This window comes from Melanotaenia boesemani, chromosome 5 (genome assembly GCF_017639745.1).
Source record: "Melanotaenia boesemani isolate fMelBoe1 chromosome 5, fMelBoe1.pri, whole genome shotgun sequence".
Taxonomy (NCBI): Eukaryota; Metazoa; Chordata; class Actinopteri; order Atheriniformes; family Melanotaeniidae; genus Melanotaenia; species Melanotaenia boesemani.
Window position 1 is genome coordinate 24,870,376 of NC_055686.1, and position 19,736 is coordinate 24,890,111.

Consider the following 19,736-nt stretch of genomic DNA (forward strand, 5'->3'; position numbering starts at 1 on the left):
AGGAGTCAAGTTAGCAATGAGACAAAACAAATCTTCCTAAGTGTTCAGGTCACCTTTCAGGATGGTCTGTTGCTGCTTGGCAGAGCAGATGAGTCGGCTGATGCCTTCGATGACCTGGCTCTTAGAGTCCACATCCTTCTCTTTGGGCTTCTTTCCCAGGAAGATGGTGGGGACTAACAAGGAGAATGAGACAAAAAGCTTTTGTGTACAGAAATAAGATAAAACACAACATATTAAAAACGTAACTCTGATTTAGAGTGTGGTTTAAACTACACTTCAATGGAATTGATGTAAAAATCTGTCACAACAAAATACACAAGTACAGCATTAAGAGGTTTCCTCTCAGAGCGAAATGTTTCAAACAGGAAACACGACTTCACCTTCTACTGTTCAAGTTAATATACTAAGATAATGTTTTACTTCTATATACAGTGGTGTAAAAAAGTGTTCCCCCCCTGCCTGACTTCTTATTTTTTGCATGTTTGTCACACTTAAATGTTTCAAATATCCTTAAAAGCTAGACCAATGAGATCCAAGGAAATTCAGGAATAAATGAGAAAGAACGTAATTGAGATCTATCAGTCTGGAAAAGGTTATAAAGCCATTTCTAAAGCTTTGGGACGCCAGCGAACCACAGTGAGAGCCATTATCCACAAATGGTGAAAACATGGCGCAGTGGTGAAGAGCGCAGCAACGATTCATTCAAGAGATCATTTTGTGTTTACTTGTGTATTTAATTTTTTTGATCTGAAAAATTTAAGTGACATGCAAAAAATAAGAAATAAGAAGGAGGCAAACACCTTTTCACACCACTATGAACTTTAATCTAGAGCAAAACATTTCACAATATTTTATTAGCCATTAAAATTTTTGTATAAAAGATTTAATAAGAAAAGTAACCAGTGACTTCAGCTTTCAGGCAGTTTGTGAGAGAAATGAAAAAAAAAAACTTCAATGTAGCAGATTAGAACTATGAAGTATGAAAACTGCACATACTTGACTGAGGCACACATAAAAAATACTTATACTTAAATAAAAGTTGTGCAAAATTTCACCGCTATTTATCCATTAGTTTCCACCAAATTCAGCAGTTTCTACTTAAAATCTTGTATATAATGATTTTTCTGCAGGAGAGCGTAGCTTCGAGCCCATCCATCTTCCTCACATTCACCTGCTTCACACTCAAGCAACAGCTGTGAGTGAAACAAACTACAGCCAAAAGGTGTACACAGCTGTGCAGTTAATGAATGAAACATCAACCTAATCTCTGTAAAGTATGTGGACTGTCATCTCACCTTTCTTGTTCTTCTCTTTGGTGACCACAGTCATGGCCATGGTGCTGACCTGGGTCTGTGGATCAATGTTGCCCCCTCCTGGTAGCCTGCTGACCTGCAGCGAGCGGAAGGCGCTTTTCAGAGTGTTCTTGCAGCCCGTGTCACGACGCTCGCCCTCCCGCCGCTTCTCCGCCAAAGATGCCAGCCAGTAATCCACCTGCAGGCCGATGGCGTCCACGCCATGAGACATGCTGGGACTCCTGAGGACAAAAGTGTTTGATGATTTCTGCTGAGGAACACCCTGTTTCACATTTATCTTTTTCTTAAATCTTGCAGCAACAGATTTGCCCTATTTAAATAAATTTAAAACTACTTCTACATGACACACATCTGAAAACGGAAAAAAGAAATTAAACGGGGGGGGGGGGGGGGGGGGGGGGGGGGGGGGGGGGGGGGGGTAAGTCTTACCCTTGCGCTGTTAGGACACTACCCATGGAGGGAGAGGACGGGGGTGTGGCTGCCTCTTTAATTATCCCTGTAGGGGAGCCATGGGATGGGGGAGACGTGGAGGGGACGGCCAAGCTCACTGCCACACCCTCTTCTTGATCTCCTGGAATACATAAGGAAAAAAAAGGTCATCCAAAGTTAAATCAGAACATAGTCATGCTCAAAGTTAAACCTTTTTTCCCCCCCAAACATTCACCTGTTGGAGAGCTGCCCGATTCAATAAGACCCACCTTGACAACCTAGAAAACAACATTTAATGTCAGGAAAACATACTGATGATGAGCAGCAGGAATTTAAGTTAGAACACTGCAATGTTGTCTAAGTCTTCACCCCAATAAAAGGAATAAACTTCTGGTAGGAGTCCTCATCTCTCCTAGAAAAGGAAAGAAAGAACAGGTTATGAAAATCTAGAATTTCAACACCGTCCATTTTGTGTTTGTGAGCATCGACACTCACGTCCTGTGTTTGCAAGTGAGCATGGCCTCAGCGATGGGCAGCTGATGTGTCACTGTGGCTCCACTTATGTATTGGCTTATTCTTCCTGCTACATCCAACTGATCTGCAGGTGGAAAAACAAATTAAATGAACCTGTGCTAAACCCATTATGAAAAGAAATATTTAATATATTGGGACTAATGAGTGGTACCTGTTTGAGGAGGCTCAGAGCGGCTGAACATGTCTCTCCAAGTCCCATCCAGAAAAGAGGAGCTATAGCGGTTGTCAAGGGCACCAAGGTGCTTAGCAACGGGATGTGAGCCTAAAAAAGGTGGGAAAAAGAATAAAGAAAAGTTGTTGGTCTGCAACTGTGCCAACTTTCAAGACATGCTGATAATTTGGTGCACAAAGATCCAACCAGGATGTTCACACCTAAAGAAATCATCATTCAGAATGACAACATAACCTTTCAGCAGTGTGAATCTGTCTGAGCAAAAGCCAACTTATCACAGAGCCAAAAAAGCTCGCTCACCCAGAGGCACCACCAGGAAGCGCATGTGGTTTAGCCAGTCGGACGTCTTATTGGCCAGCTGAGTGACGAAGAACTGCAGGATGGCACCCAGGTAACTCTGGCTGCCCACCACCGCCACCTTCACCGCTCTGGGCATGGACGAGTTACAGTTACAGCTACATGAACAGAAAGAGAGGGAAGAGATGTTGGTGAAAGGCTTCAATGTGCATCCAGCACACACGTTTGTATGAGCTACATAGACTAACTTAAATTGATTGTAAAGAATCATCAAAACTTTAACACACTGTAATGTTAAAAAACAAAAGCTATTTTAACTGGAAATAAACGCAATGAAGTGCAGATTAATGGAAACAAGAACCATCAGAGCATATATATATATATATATATATATATATATATATATATATATATATATATATATATATATATATATATATAATATTAATATGATATGTAATATGTCTAAACTCTATTTTTTTGTGCATTATTAAAACACCAGGCCTTTTTGTGTTTGAGTGCCCATTGTTTGGCTTTTTTATTTTTAGAAATATTCAAATGTGACATTTAATTTCTGGAGCCATCTTTAAATACCACTGTCTGCCAGAGTCACTCTCATGTGGCCTTGAAACAGCGTAGATACCAATGAAAAACCGTTAAATAACGTAAACTGAAAGCAAAAAAAAAAAAACTTATAAGAGAAAAAAGCACAAGGATAAAATCTAAGAATAAAGAGACAAAATAAAACGTGTACAAACGGGAACAGAAGATGGTGATATGAGTTTATTTCTTTTTAATCATTAATGGATATTTAGTCTGGTGTGCTAAGACGAAAGGCAAAATGCATAAAAGAAGAGAGGTCAGAGAAAATACAGGAACTTGAAAATTAGGGCTAAAACAGGAAAAAAAAAAGACTAAAATGAGTCTCCCTGTGAACCAGAGAGTGATGAGTCAGAATGTATATTAGATTTTCAGGAACACGTACAATTTCTGTATACGTGTGAGGACAGCAGACAGCACCGCCTGGATTTCAGCTGCTGAGCATGTGCAGACCACCGGGTGTCTCTGTCCTTGAAGCTGCTCTGCAACATACTGCCACAGACAAACAAGCGCAAAAAGTTAGATGTGTGATTAAAACAAGCAGCAAATGTTGTTGTGGAAAGCTCTGAGCCTTACCTGCCCCTGCCAGTCAGTGCTGTTGACCAAGATGAGGCTCTCTGGGAGCGGAGAGTCCGACAACAGAATCTGGTTCAGCTGATCGTACACGGCTTTCCTCAGGACCTGCACACATATGCAAATATGTGGAAAATATGAATCCCCCCTTCAGCAACACGTTTACTCTACATGACTCATGAGCACATACATTATTAATTTCTGAGCTCCAGGTGAGTCATACATTAACAGAATGTGTGTGTTTTCTTTACTTTGTGCTCTACCCTCGTCCACCGTGTACTTCTCTGAAAGGCAGCTGTTTTTATGTGTAAATCCTTCTGTGAAAATGCAGATTTATTTCTGTGTGCTGGGTTGAAGGGATGAGGCTGTTTATAATTAGATCCTGAAGAGAATTTTTCATTAAAACACCAAATGTAACTGCAGCTGAGATTTAGTCTATCACTCCCGTACCGGGGTACTGTGTCCCAGCTCTGGAGATCTCTCAGAGTCTGAGCTGTTGGTACGTTCACTGAGGGGTTTGGACAGCTGTCGCTCCTTCATGGGAGTGCTGCTACGTTTTTGCCTGGGCGTGTGGCCTCCGTCTAGCCTGGAAAAAACAAAAGAAAGAAAGAAAAAAAAAACAAACCACAAATTAATGTTAAAAACCTGTTAAAAATCAATGTTATCAGGTCAACTTTTAAAACAGTTTGGAATCCAGAACCTGGAAAAGGACACAAGACACAATAATATTTACTAACTGTTAGCTAGAATTTAAAGCAGACCAGCGTTAAAGTCCGTAAGCAAACTCAGTGTGAACATTTGGAACAAGAGGCACTAATGTGGAAAAAGTCCCCTGCTTGTTCAGAAGTAGATTAAATAACTAAAGTAAAAGAAGAAATTCAAACCATGCAAATACGATTTGTGGATCTCTTTGCGTTTGTCCCATTTTGCTAATGTCTCTCATAAAGTCTGAGTCTTTTTGTGGTCATTTGTTTCTACTGTGATCTTTTCACAACTCTTTTCTTTTATTCTGGTCATTTGCATTAAATTGGAGTTTTGTCCTTGTGTTAATTTAGCTACTCTTTCTTTCACAAATGAGTTTTACCCAAAGTTTAGCATCTCTTTCCAGCCGCTCTTTGTTGGGGTGATTTTTTATATGATTGTTCATGTCTCTCTTTGATGTAGACTCCGTTTTTTGGATAAGACCAGGAGTCCTCTGACTATTTGGACCCTTGTGTCTGCGTTCAGGAAGCTTATTCATTGATCTATTCATGCAACTCTTTTATTTTAGCTGCCCAGCAATAACTATGTCAAAATGGCATGTTTTAGCTATAATTTAAGCCTTTTTTTTAGTTTATCTTTATACTTTAGATGGACTACATCTACAGCAGCAGGAGTTTGTTTAAACAACCAGCATGCATAAGTGCAAGGCAACAGCTAAAGAGACTCAACACATAATTTAAAGATAAAACAGGGGAGTGACCTCAGGACACAGCACTATGTCAGCTCAAAGCTCCAGAAGATACATCAATAAAAAGACTTGAAATCATGTGATATTTTTATTTTCAAGTGTTTTTAATTTGGTAGCTTTGTTACCTCGGTGACGACATGGGCTGGATTTCATTTTTGCTGCTCTTTAGGGGTGTACGGGGTTTCTCCGCCACTGACACTAGGATGCAGGGGCCCACCTCATTAAACAGCTCCTGATCTGTTAGTTCCTACAAAGAGTCCAGCAGAGACATGGTTAGTGTTGAACAAATTTTACAGCCATCTTCTCCCACATTCCACGTTTTGTTTTTTCTGTTCCTTCAATCTGTCAAACTTGCAGCACAGATGGCAGCAAATGCCCTTCAGACTGATATTCACTAAGATCCAAACACCACATTAGCTCTTTCTCCATCACACTCTTACATAAACAGGGAAATTCATACCAGTGTGTCAGTCTCGGATGGGATGTCGTCCAGGTTGCGGCTGCGGGAAGGCTTCATCTTCTCTAGAGGAGGCTGCTCCCCCTGCTGGGAACATGCAGGACATACATTCAGATGGGTGCAATGAGACTCAGGATTCAGTAAATAAAAGGAAATGAAGTCATTATGCAGCCACAGCGCTCTGCTTTAAGGTGAAAACGTCACAACCAACCTGAGAGTGTGAAAGGAATGCCCCATGGATGTTTGTTCTCTGGTAATTTTACACCATATAAGAGTATGTAGCACAAATAAATCTAATAAAATCCATTTACTCATGTGAAAGCAGCATTTTCTTGCAAACACGTGTCTTAGATAGTGTTTGCCGACACTAGTAACAAAGCTAAAGGCTTATTTCAGCACCATTACAAAAGGAGGAAGCAAAGCTGCTTGCGTCTGAATGCAGCAGAGATTCTTTCAACTTGGCAAGATCAAAACACTTTTCATTCAGCAGATGGTGACTGTCAAAGAGTTACTAGATTTCTGCTCCATTAAGCAAATATTAGCATGAAACATTTCTGATCATTTGTTTACAATCTGCTTTCCTGCAGCTTTCGATTTGGATTTTTTCCCACCATCAGTGAAGTCGTGTGCTGCTAATGTTCCTTAGATGCAAGTGTAAAATTTTTTCCTCAGTACACAAGCTAAGAAATCACACAGCCTGACATCATGTTTGTATGATAGAAATTTCTGATAAAGGCACTGCGGCTTCTTAGAGGGTCAGAGCTACTCACCGGACTGAAAGTGTCTCGACCCAAACTGCCTTTGCTGTTTAGACTGCCGATCTCTGTCTGCGAGCTGGACTGAGACATTCCCTCAAAGAATGGCCTGAACAAACAGTGACAAAAAGCCCAATCATCAGTGACTTGCGTAAACATTTATTAATACATCTTCAGTTCACACAACGCTACCTGCAGCTCTTTATAAAGACACCTTAGATCTTAAAATAGTGCTGTCTTACATTTTTAGGAAGGGGATATTTGGAAAACAAAAGAATAGAAATAGAAATATATCCCACTGTGTGTCATAAGACTAAAAATAAGTATGGAAAATCATTTAAAATAAGCTTGTTTAACTAATCTTTATGAAAAATATGCTAAAAACTTAAATTCAGGTGAAGTATATCAGGAGATTTGCTGTTTGCAGAATTAACTGAACCATTTGTTTCAGTCAACAACTGCAAAGAACCTCTTTGACCAACAGGGGGCTCTGAATTGTTACTGAAGCTCTAGATGTTCTCTACAGTAACAATTCAGAGGAAGATGTTCACTCACTGACTGCAGTTTTCATAATCACAGGGCACCATTTATCTGTCCAGTACGACCGTGTGTGTGTGTGTGTGTGTGTATAATAACAAGTGTGTATGTAGTAGCATCATGTCTTTGCCTCTGTTCTTACCTCAGTGTGGGTTTGGGTGTGCTGAGGATGCTGTCTGTCTCCTCCATCTCGGGCCCGCTGTCACTGGGGTTGTACATCTCCAGACTGTCGTACAGCTCATCCAGGTCCTCCTCCACCTCCTGGATCTGCTCCCTCGATACATGCTCAAGACCAAAACCAACCTGTGTGAGACACAAAGGCGACAAGCTCACTCACAGGAGCTTGGACTGCATGAGATAGTAGCTTTGCATATCAGTTTTCTAATTTACCTCTTCCATTACTTCTGTACACACATTTAGAAGCTATAAAAACATATCAAGCTCTCTCATCTATCTGAGCTCTAATCACTTTGCATAAAGAGAGACATGTTGATCCCAATAATACTCAACATGACTAACTGCCAGATTTTTCTGTTTATTATATCAAAATGTTGCCAGAAAGTTCTGGGAGGCTGAGATTTGGTTTAAAATGAACCGCAAATAAGAAGCAAATGAGATGTTTGTGAGCCACAGAGACCGGTTTATTATCAGAATATGTAAAACAGCTCGGCTATAGCTCTACTAATCGTTAAACCAGGACACAGTAGCTTAGTTAAGGCAGTAATCTTCAGCTGGGTTTAACACACGTTCATATATTTGTTAATTATCTTTAATCTAAAGCCAGCAGCACCCATCAAAAAAAGTTTGGGAAGGAACATTTTAACATTGTGTTGGTTGCATCCAGTGTTGCAGCCCTCCTGAAGAAACTGAATGTAAGTAAAATCATTTGCCTTGGTGTAGAATTTCAGCTGCTCAACAGCAGGTCATCTTCCTTTTTGTATGTTTTATTCTACAGTTCATTCAGTATTTAACAGTTTAAACATCTTGCTGAAATCAGCAAAGCCTTCCATGAAAAACATCTGGGTGGGAGCATGCACCACTCCAAGACCCGATCTAATCTTCAGCATCAACAGTGCCATCATAGATGTGCAAGTTACACATGAATTTGTGCTTAACCACCTCATCTCTTTCGCTTAACGGATGCAGGAAAATTCCACATAACAAATTCGGACCATAAGTAAGACTTCCATTTAGACTCAGTCCTTTATAAATGATTTTGGGCCTAGATGACGTGGGGGTGTTTGTGGACCTCTTTCTTGTTTTGTTTTCTTCAATGGAACGGTGGCATTTTAACCTTTTCCTCTGAATTAAACAACAGTAACAACCATTCACTTTTAATTTTCAGCAATGTCCAGAAACAACAGCCCTACATTCCCTTTATTCGGTACACACTCACCAGTGTGCATACTTGTACAGTCACAGTTTTGTTGTGTAGGTTTAATACCAGTCGTTACAGTAATGTTGTTGCAATCTTATTGCATGTGCTGTTGTTTGTCTGTCTTTTTATAGAAGCCCTCGATGATTGCTTTATTTTCTTTCAGAGGAAGTCAAGTTTCTCCACATTTGTAGCAGTTGTTTGTTTTTCTGCTTTGATTGTATAGTTGTTGCAGTTTTGTTTTGTATCTTTCTCCTTTTTTTCTCTCCTCACACTCTCCCTTTTCTAGTTCCCCCTCCTTCCCAAACAAAAAAATACAGCAGCAAAGTAATAAACAATGCAAACAACAAAAATCTGTAAAGACAGAAAAGAAAAACACACATTTTGGACAATAACAGACAAGCAATTTAATCACACCCAGACTGTGATGCAGATCCAGAAACACATAAATCATTACAACACACACACGCACACACACGAACCTCTGTTCTATTTTAAATGACGTTTGTTTTTTTTTTAGCTGCCATCTGACTCTCAGTTGTTCTGCCACCTCTCTCCCACACATCTCTGTGTCATCTAAGCAAAACTGAAATACATGTCGACTCGAACAAAACCTCAGCAGCAAATACACTGAAACCTGCGTGTGAGGTGGACTGGGAAAGGCAACAGGAGGGGAAGGACCGGACAAAAGAAAAACAAGAACCTACCTCATCTGTGACTTTAAACCTTTTCAGCAAGGCGACAAACTTCTGCTTGATGTTGGGTTGCTGTGGAGGAGGATGTTGGAAAACATGAGACACAGAGTATAGATGTTAACATTGTGTGTTTGTGAGGAAGAGACAGAAGCAACATTAAACTCTGAGCTGGTTTTTTCACGCTTGATAATTCAAAACGACGACAGTTAATGGAAACAGCATCAGGACATTTCTGCAGAGGAAAAGTGATATTTAAGAGGCTACTATTGTGTCCAGTGTTATTACAGTGGAAGATGTGGGAGTGTGAAAGATATTAAAGTAATCGAACTGTCTCTTTGCTATGTATGTTTGCCTAACTGCAAAGCATTTTTTAGTCATGCAACAAACAAAGCTATTTCAGAAGCAAGATATTTTGTCTTTAGTTCTTAAAAAGAGTGGCTGAGCAGCGTGATTTTTCTTGCTTATTTTCTTTTGCATATATATATTTGGCTCAGATTCCACTCCTCCCCTCCACATCCAGCAGTTAAATATGAACATTATGACTCATTTAAGGTCATGAATTCCTTGTGTTTGCCTCCTGCCGTCAGTGCTTCCTCAAGGTTCAATCTTCCATCTTTAGATGCTAAATGCTTTGCCACATTGACCATTTATTTGCAGGGTGTTTCTGTCTGCAAGAAAAGGTGCAGTTTGATGGATTTGTAAAGCTTAAATGAGCTACTTGAAGCCATTTACTGCTTTGAGAGCAGTGACCAAGGTACGAATTAGCAGCAGCAAACCTGCAAAAGCTAAAAAATATGGGTCACTTTTGATCACACAGCAATATTTCCATCCTAACTCAAATAAGATCTTCCTCTGAACATGACAATACCATCGTTTTCTGATGACCTTAACCCAAATAAGGTCAAATCTAGAGTAAGTTAAAATTAAATAAAGACATGGTGTATATCCATATTATGTTGGCATGTACACACCTTAATCGCACTAGTACATCACGGCTTTCACAGCGTTGTTTAACACAAACTGCTGACTTACAACATGTACTCTAGGCTTCTCCAGTCAGTGCCAAACAAGGTGGCTGAGGTGAAAAAGGCTTTATTAAGCTCTGTGTTGTGGGGATACAGATGTAACAAAAGATTTGGATGAGCGCAAACATTGCAACACTGCAGGGCAACGTAATGTGAGTATTTAACTGGACCCTGTGACATGTAAAACAGAATAAGATACAATATGTACAACAATCAGAATATTGCTTTATTTATGAAACTGTCAATAGTCTGAATATAATTGTACATGAATTCAAAACAAGGGAGCTGCAGACTCAGGTGACAGTTCCTATTTTTTCCAAAAATGCTGATTAAAGCCATGTTAACTGATTCTAAATGTAAAAGCAAAATATTAAATTAGACAATGCTGATAACTACTAGATTACCTCATATATAGTAAGCAAGGCTTGTAAAGCAATGGAAGTATGAAGGTAGCTCCTCTTTAATATCATTTAATCTGCTATTTATTCATGTGTAATCACCTTAATAAACACCAAAATGAGGAATTCTCACTATAAATTCTCATGTGATGGGGAACACTGATTTTCAGGAAATCATTTGCTCAAACAGACACGTTCTTCTAAATGACACTGATCTGAACTGACATGCAAGACAACATCAACATTGCTCACTGCAATGTCGTTTATAAGATCATGATCTCTATTTGCACATCACTACATTGTCATTTGTTGACTTCCAAATGCTTCTACACCTCATTTTTCTGACAAAATCAGCCAAGAAGAAAGTTAATTTATAACTAATAACCACCTCCTCTGGTGGTTTTGTATTATTCTAAAACTACATTTTCTCAAACTGGGTAAGTGAACTATTGGTGGTACTCACGTTCCTCTAGTGGTACACTGATGAATTTTAGAGCAATTTATAAATTACGCAGAGCACAATCTGTAAATTATGGATACTTTTTTTTATTATCAAATGAAAACAACCATATATTGGGTTTTTCATGGTCAACCAATGTCACAAAAACTGGGAGAGTTACTGATCTGCACTTTCGGGTGAAGCTAGGAGGAGCACTCCAGATAACAGCATCATAGATACGAAGTTAAGTCTCTGTCTTCATGCTCTGTGTATTCTATAAATTGCGAGACTTAGCGATAAAAGGGTTGGTCTTTACTTGTTTTTATAAAAACGAAAGACAGGAGGATGGATGGAGAGTCAAATCTGAGACTGAATTTAACATCTATTGATTCAGGGACCGAGTTTTCTTCTCACCAGTATCATTGGTAACAGCTTCTCTACTAACTAACTTGCTGGTCAAATTCAACATAATTCTTAAGAAACCAGATATTTAAACAAAAAAAGAAGTTAAGTTTGTAAAGGTAATTTACAGGGTTCGAAATACCACGTGCATGTGCAAGTTCATGCACGTAAAATTGTGCCGGTGCACCTAAATTTTTTATAGTGCAAGTAATTATTTTGCTAAGTGCATCAGTGAACCTTTGCTTATAAATGTATTTCCATCCTTGATCATTTTCTCACTTTTTATACTGTTCTTGTATGAGAGGACTGAGATTATCTCTCAGTGGTCTTTGATCACGCCAGCAGATCGCGTGATACTTTGAGAGTTCGATAGTTTCGATCCCGGGGTGGTAAGTGTCATAAAAAAGTTGGAGAACCACTGTTCTTAAACATTACAAATGGATTAAAACTATAAAAAAAATGGTAGCCATTAAAATAGTCAAATCAAGGATCTGGTTCTTTTACCTGCAGCATTTTTCTTTTTAAATGAGATTCATCTTTATCTTTCTACGGGGGAAAACAAAGGTATGTGAATGCGTGGGAAACAGCTAGAGGCAAAAAAAAAAATCATAATTGTTCTCATGGGTGTAAGAAGACCAAAAAAAAAACAAAAAAACAAATTATATTAAAAAACAACACGAGCAAAGCTTTCATCAACAATTCAAGTAGCTGTTTAGAGTGTAGGAGTGTTTTGGAGAGGCTGTGCTCATTTTCTGACAGCAAAGGGTCAACTTTATGCTAGATTCTGGACATGTGTGTGTGCTGCAGAGAGCAGACGCTCTGTTGAAATGCCTTGTGAGTGTGTGCTCATAAGCAACACGTGTGTGTTTTTTCCACCTGCAGCGGTGCAGGTGGTAAGCGCGCGTAGTGTGTGAGCTCCACAGGAGGGCTCCATTAATAACCCCCTGACGCAAACTCCAAGTGTGCCCACACACACACATTCAAAGCAGAAACAATGTTTTTCTTCTGTTAAAATTGCAGCACTTTTTGGCATTTCAAGGAATGCCAACTTTTTCTTGCTAACCAGTGTCCCTTTTTGCATGTGTCTGTGCATGTGAAAAATGGGACATTGTGTGTCCATGCATACCAGGATGTGGTTAATGTTAATATGAGTGCTTGTGGTGACTCGTCTCAAGGTTTCCCCCCAGGAAATTGGTTGGAATTGCGTGTATAGAGACTGAGAAAATGGATTTATGGATAAACCATCAAGATGGGGGCGGTGGGAGGCGTGACCTGACAAGGAGAAGAAATGAGCAGAGGCTGAATGATTTGAGGTGAGACGCAGACGAAGGGGGACATTTGCATTTGAGTCTAGTCGCATCAGATTTATTCGAAAGGTCTATTGGATGAAGCAGGTTGCTTTGGAGACAAAAACAAGCAGGGAGATAGAAAAGCAAGTAACAGACAGAGGAACGAGGAGAAATGAGAGAATTGGTCAGGACTTTTCTCTTACTCTGGTAATGGCAGCATTGGATGGGAGCTTACGCCTTGGCTTCTTCTTCCTCACCTCTTCATCTTCGTCGTATAGATACTGAGAGAAGAAGAAAAAGACATTAAAGATGGAAGAAGAGAAATATCAGACATCAGGAATAGAAATGCAAAAGTGAGCAAAAGTCAGAGAGAGAATTACAAATAGTGTTTTGAAGGTTATTCCTGTTTTTGTTTTATAGGGGGAAGGTAGTGATGCACAAGATATTTCTTACTGTAATACAAATCCCAAGAGAAGACAAAACAATCAACCTGTTTATACTACAAGATTTTCTCTGTGCTGTTATAACCAAAAAAACAACACTGCACTGCTGACATGTCGAGGGTTATTTTGCATTCCATACATGCTACAGACAAACATAACTGCATGCATAGTGTAAAATGATCCGCCCAGCCTACTAAACAAACCATTCGTTCTCATTTGCCTTGTTTGCAAGACATTTTTCCCCATGTTGTCTAGACTTGTTTTTAACTGGAAGACGGGCATCAGATGTTCTAGTGAAGTCTGCAAGTACAGACATTACTGAAGACATGTTTAGTTAAGCTATTAACTTCATCTACTGATGAGAGCAATGTTGAATAACACTACAATATCCTTTAATGTTACAAGTCATATGTCTGTAATGTTTAGAACTATAAAATATTTAAGAAATGTCTTCTAAGTCTATTTTGTGTAAGTATCTTCTTGTCTGTTTAATTTGATCATGTACAGCATGTTGTCTTATGTATAAAATGAGTGATCCAGCCCGTCAGTTCCAGACTCAGACATTTCTGACAATTTTCGCCCATTTCTGACATGCGTATACAAATATCATGATGCCTGATAAATGGTAATAAAACTATTAACTTAGGGGTTGGACTCAATTAAAAAAATTAGTTATTTATTTAGAGGCTTTGTAATATATTAATCTTGACTAATCACATTTAATTCACATAATATCTGCTCCAAGCAGCAACTTTTTTTAATTAAACGTATTTTAGTGGACAACTAAATCAAATAATAGACACAGACATTAATATTGTAAACTCAAGCTCTAATAATATCTGATAAAAAGCATTTAACTATATTTAATTCAAAACAGTAGAAAAAGAAATAAAAAACTATTCCTGGCCAAAACTGAACAGACCTAAAGTTAAAAGTGTCATTTTACGTACTTTAAAATCCGGCTGTTCTCTGATTAAGAGTCGACAACATCTTACAGAAAGTTTTTGTCCATACTCTTAATTAATCGGCATTAATATCTAATTAATGGCAGCAAGCCAGGGGCGGGATCAGCCAGTGGCAGCTTTCAGTCTGGTCTTGGAGCAGAGGTGAAAATCTCCTGATTTGGAGCTGGGTGGAGGGGGAGGGGCTTAGGTCACCACCGCTCTCATTAAGAGGAAACGTTGCGTGCTTTCGGGTCAGCTGTTGTGGCAGCTGCAGGAAGTGCCGCTGCTACGATTTAAGTTGCAGTCTGGTGCCAGATGAGGATCAGCAGGTAAAGAATAAAGTCCGGTGTTACTTTTACTCCCCTGAAAAGCACTAATTGATCCCAATTGCAGGAATATTTCATCAGAAACTCTGAAAGAATAGAGGCCTGAAAGTAGCAAATCTACACAATTTCACCATTTATATGTGTTGGTGGGCGTGGTTTTCTATGCCTGCAAGCCGAGGACCTGCCTATCTGCATCTGGATGGAGGGGCTGGGAGGTTTTTAAAATTTTCTCGTGACAGAGAAGCACCTGTACGGGTCTACATCACGAAAAACAAAACTTGGCTTTACCCTGTAGGGGGGCGTTCAAAGTCAGTTTTTACCCACAAAATTTAAATACACAAACAAAAAAAAAAAAAAAAATACTACTTTTATCAACAGTATAGGTGGTTTTCATCACAGTTAAATAATACTGTGTTGTTTACAGCTAAGAAAAAAAACACATTTTTGTGTGCACTACTTCTTTAATAAGCATAAAAATGCTGAGTCATCCTTTAAGTTGAGGGTGAACCCCAGCTTTGACCTCTTTTCTCGACTCCTTGTAAAGTCTGTCTTCACCCTTCCACCCCACTCCTCCATCCTTTATTTATTCTCCCTTCAATCACATAGCATTCTTCTATTCTTTCTTTCCGTCCTTTCAATCTGCCCCTCCAAGCCTTGTTCCTCCCGTCTCATCTCTCTCTACTGTCTACCAGTTCTTTTCAATCTCTCGCTCCGATGGGCACATATTCCCCCTCACATCCCCAGAGAGTCCTCACATTCGCACTCATATTCGGAGACAGAAGGTAACACAATTAAGACACCAAGCTCACAAACAAACTGCTGATGTTTACAGCAATTTGTTTGTGAGCTTGGCGTGTGTTCATACAGACACTGCAAGAGAAAGGAAGAAAAGCAAAAAAGATTGCAAAACCATCCCTGTATGTTGGCTCTATGAACACTAAAACCAGCAGGGATTAACTGAATCATATAAATTAAATCAAATGGAAATTTTTTTTGGGGATATATCCTTACTTTAAATTGAAATTATTTATGATCTGTGCTGTTCAGATGGTTTTAAAAAGGAAATATAGCTTAAAAAATCAACTCAGCATTTATACGTAAAGAAAATAAAACTGGTTGAAAACTTTAAAAACTGGCAGCACAAGGCAAAATAAAGCCGAATATCAGGATTAGGGCTGCAACTAATGACTATTCTGATGGTCGATTAGTCACCGACTATTAAAACGACTAGTCGACCAATTGGATTATGTATCTCATGATTATTATAAATGGATCTTATTTCACTTTCAGCTTTGAAATCTTGCATGAGGTTGTTATGTAAGTTCGACATGCCTCCACTTTAAATGTTCGAGCATTGCAGACGTACTTCCGTGGTACACAAGGTCCCCTTTACAAATATCCCATGTATTTAATTTATTTTGTAAGTTTAACGGGAAGTTATCCCAGACTTTTGACGTTCTCTGCCGCCGTTTTGCTCCCTAGTCCGCCACCACATTTTTCCCCTGGCGGACTTTATTGTGCATTGTGCAACTCTCAGCAGAAATAGAATTAGAAGACGAAGTCTAAATTCGTTGTCGTCTATTTTTTATTGTTGACTAATCGTTGCAGCCCTAATCAGGATACATATTAAAAAATAGCTGAGTTGGGAATTATTTTCATGTCACCATATCAGAAGAATTACGAAATGATGCATTTAAATATTGTTATCCTCTTCTAAACATACCTGTCCATGAATAGGATCATCGCTGCCTTCCTGTTCTGATGAATAGCTCTCTTCCTCTTCCTCAGAGTAGTTGTCGATGTCTGGAGAGCGATCTAGAGAGAAAGGAAGAACCACTGAAGAAAAGGAATAAAAGGATAGAGTGAGGAAAGACAGATGTGGTGAGAGTATGTATGTACCAGACATCTTTGCTTTGGGTCCCTCATGATCAATGGGCTGGCTGGAGAGGGAGTAGACTCTGACCTCTGCAACTGGTACAGAGGCATCTTTCAGCTGGCTGTGGAGGCCCAGGATTTGGGCGCCCTCACTGGGGTGCTGCATCACCTTCAAAATGAAAAAAGAGCATGTCTAATTAAATCATTTAGTCCAAGAAAAATATAATATTCACTGCATAAAGCGACAAGAAAATTCTAGGTGACACATTTTGTTTAAATGAGAAACCAGTTTACTGCCACACATTTATTATGTTTGCATCTCTGAGACTAAACCTATGTGACTAAAATCCTGACATGCTCCAGGAAGCAATCATTTTCCTAGATGAGACGCTGAATGCAAAAAAGCAATGCACAAACAGAACTGAAACTAAAAGAGTCAGAACTTATTTTAATCATGGCGCTCCTAGACAAGATAGCAAGGATGGAGACCAAACAGCACACTTCATTTGAACAGCATCAGAGGAAGAGGAGGAATGCCGACTGGAGCAAGGATAAGAGGACGTGAGAAAGGACACGAAGCAGATGTGGAGACGTGAAAGATAATACAACGAGGAAGGCTGAGGAACATGAGCAAAAATAGCAGTCAAGGCTTAACAAAACCAGACGTAAACATGTGAGGCTATCTTTTTCTTTTTTTGTGTGTCTGCATCCAACAGCAGCATCACAGCCTCTGTGTGTATGTTTGTGTATCTAACTGAATGACATCCAGCCTCTCTCAGCAGTCTGGTCACAGCAGCTGAGTTAATGAAGTCTGAGCAGCTTATTATGGAGACAGCCGTAGCCACAGATTAAAGAGGGACACTACTCGTTCAGCTGGGGCTCTTCAGATATTTCAAATGCTGCTGGTAGCTTTCAGAAGCTCCCTGCAGCTGCTAATTTTAACCAATTTCCAGTCAGAAAGACAATTATGCAAATCTGACAAACGGCATGATATGCATAGTTAATGAGAAACATTGATGGTATTTGACGGGTTTTTATCGTTTGCCATTTTTCTCCATGAAGAGACTGAACCCACTGATGGATTTACTGCAGATTCATCCACTAAAATTGCACCAAAGCTTTTCAAAACCACTTAAAAAGAGCTCACAGTTAAACTACAGCCTACACTGATTGAATCCATTATGTTGCTTCTCTCATAAAATGTCATTTTATTACAAGAAAAGAGCATTTAAGTCATTTTTTCCCACTTTCTATTACTGCACCGTGTTATGTACTCAGTTTTGTGGAGAAACAGCAAGATAAACACTGAGGCATAGCTAGCTAAGATTGTGAAAAAAATTGGATAAGTTGAGGTTTATATAACTTTTGCAAAAAAGTTAGGAGAAATTAAGGGGTTTAATCTCCAAATAGTCCATTACCTCTTGGTTCAGCCGTTAAAATGTGATCATTTTTACTTATTCTTTGCTGGACAAAAAAGCAGTGCAGAGGCATTACTCTAGAACAAGTGTGTGAAACTCCGGTCCAGATTCAAGTTAAATGGAACCAACAGATTGTTGTCACGTCCTGTACAATGATGCATATTCAGTCAGGTGTGTTGGAGCAGGGAAACAACAAAAACCTGCAGGATAGCTGCTCTCGAGGACCAGAGGTTGACACCCCTGCTCTAGAAGTTGTGTTAGTTATACAAATATATCTGACCAGTTTATATTTTATAGCCTTATAATCAAATCAATGGATGATTAAAAAGAAAAACATTTTTTTTAAAGAGTAAATTCTGTCCTGCAACTTGTTGGGTCAGTGGAAACTGTAACATCTCTTCAATGCCCTGACAATGCACGTGTGGCATCTGTGATATATGAACTTTCTGACCCACACAGAGCTTCAGGTAGAAAATGCAAACAGACTTATTTCTGCACTGACTCAGAAGGAAATGGGTTTGAACCTTTCTTGCGAACAAGTCTCCATTTGTGTGTCCTGCCCCTTTGTGGAGCACTTCTCACTCCACCTGTCAGCATAAAAAGCTTCATGCATAAAACTGGACTTCATTTTACAAGCAAGGACAGCCTTAAGCAGCCAACAGACATCAACACAGTAGTGCTGCACCCTTTTTTAGGTAGGGAAGACTTTTTATTGGAACTGGCAGCCTGATTTCAGATGACATGTACTATATCAGCTCAGTACATGTACTAGTACTACTCTTATCTTCTTTGCCTGGTTACATTATTTTAACAAGAAAACATCCGTGAGCCCAAAACCACTACATGATTAAGTATGTACTCATTCTCTCTGTTTTGCCATCACCAGTTGGTTTAAAGTATTTTACAGTTAATAATACTGACTTCACTTTTACACAGCCTGTGAAAGCCACCGGGGGTTTCATAAAGTTTAACAAACATCCCCGTGTATACACACAAGTACAGACACACTCAATAAATCACAAGCCCTTTTAGAGCATCTTCATATTGTGGGGGGAAGACGTCATGAGGAGCTTTTGGCAGAAAAGGCTCCAACTTAATTGGAAGTTTGATTTATGGCGACATTTGTGTGGGCCAGGAAGGGACAGCTCCGCCAAAGATTGAAACCTAGCGTCGGATTTGAAAGTGCACTCGCTTGAATTGAGTTTGGACAAAGGTTAACATTAAATATGTTTTGATAGGCATCAGAATAAATTGAACGCTTTGAATGAAAAGAAGATTTTCTATTAAAAAAAAAAAGAAAAAAGGTTATAAGTAAATATATTAAATAAAAAAGATATCTACACACAATTGATCATGTCACCAAATAACTGATGAATCATTTTAGCTACATTTCAGAAAAAACTCTAAACTGTGTATATAACTTAATATTTAGATGGCAGAAAGTCCTCATCACAGCTCTCAGCATAACAGATGCTGGCTGTCGGCACTATGATACCTCGGCCATGTTGATGAGCCCCAGAGCCAGAGTCTTGTAGCCCAGGATGGTCCGGTTCTTGTATCGCTTCCGCCGCTGCAGCATGATCTGAAGCTTGTTGGCATCCCGCTTCAAAAAGTGTGGGTACTGCAGGTACAAACAAGCACAATCAAAAACATGCACAGATGAAACGACAAATGACTGACAAGCAAGTGACTGAGCTGGATTCAGACTGACAGACCAATTACATCCATTTCTCAGGACTTGATAATTAGACATATCTGAGCTGTGTGGTGAACAGGGCTTTATCACCTGCTGGATTTTCTCTGGCGTCCCCAATCGTCAAAGCACTTAGTCACATCCGAACTATGACATAACCCATCATTAGGATCTCACTGGGTGCACTATAATTGGAACAAAACAGACTCCTGGAACAATGTTCAAACCCATGACATGGCTGCTGCTGCTTGATTTAATAGGCTTTCTCTCTACAGTGCTCTGGTGGCAAAGTTTAAT

At 39.4% G+C, this 19,736-nt stretch overlaps 1 protein-coding gene across 2 annotated transcripts in view; it reads right to left on the reverse strand.

Annotated features, from left to right (window-relative positions):
* Nucleotides 1-19,736, reverse strand: part of LOC121640329 (phosphofurin acidic cluster sorting protein 1-like) — a 56,029-nt gene that overhangs the window by 4,157 nt on the left and 32,136 nt on the right. The window contains exons 4-23 of one of the 2 annotated variants that reach the window (XM_041986042.1): nt 19,242-19,367; nt 16,353-16,497; nt 16,177-16,268; nt 12,944-13,021; nt 9,200-9,259; nt 7,260-7,420; nt 6,596-6,689; nt 5,829-5,909; nt 5,494-5,615; nt 4,369-4,504; nt 3,922-4,026; nt 3,731-3,837; nt 2,749-2,903; nt 2,428-2,538; nt 2,238-2,340; nt 2,112-2,154; nt 1,978-2,020; nt 1,743-1,884; nt 1,296-1,534; nt 54-173 (exon numbers count right to left, since the gene is read on the reverse strand). In XM_041986042.1, the coding sequence (XP_041841976.1) occupies nt 54-173; nt 1,296-1,534; nt 1,743-1,884; nt 1,978-2,020; nt 2,112-2,154; nt 2,238-2,340; nt 2,428-2,538; nt 2,749-2,903; nt 3,731-3,837; nt 3,922-4,026; nt 4,369-4,504; nt 5,494-5,615; nt 5,829-5,909; nt 6,596-6,689; nt 7,260-7,420; nt 9,200-9,259; nt 12,944-13,021; nt 16,177-16,268; nt 16,353-16,497; nt 19,242-19,367 (2,263 nt within the window). Of the gene's footprint in view, nt 1-53; nt 174-1,295; nt 1,535-1,742; nt 1,885-1,977; nt 2,021-2,111; nt 2,155-2,237; nt 2,341-2,427; nt 2,539-2,748; nt 2,904-3,730; nt 3,838-3,921; nt 4,027-4,368; nt 4,505-5,493; nt 5,616-5,828; nt 5,913-6,595; nt 6,690-7,259; nt 7,421-9,199; nt 9,260-12,943; nt 13,022-16,176; nt 16,269-16,352; nt 16,498-19,241; nt 19,368-19,736 lie in introns of both variants that reach the window. The other variant, XM_041986041.1, reaches the window with a different exon arrangement.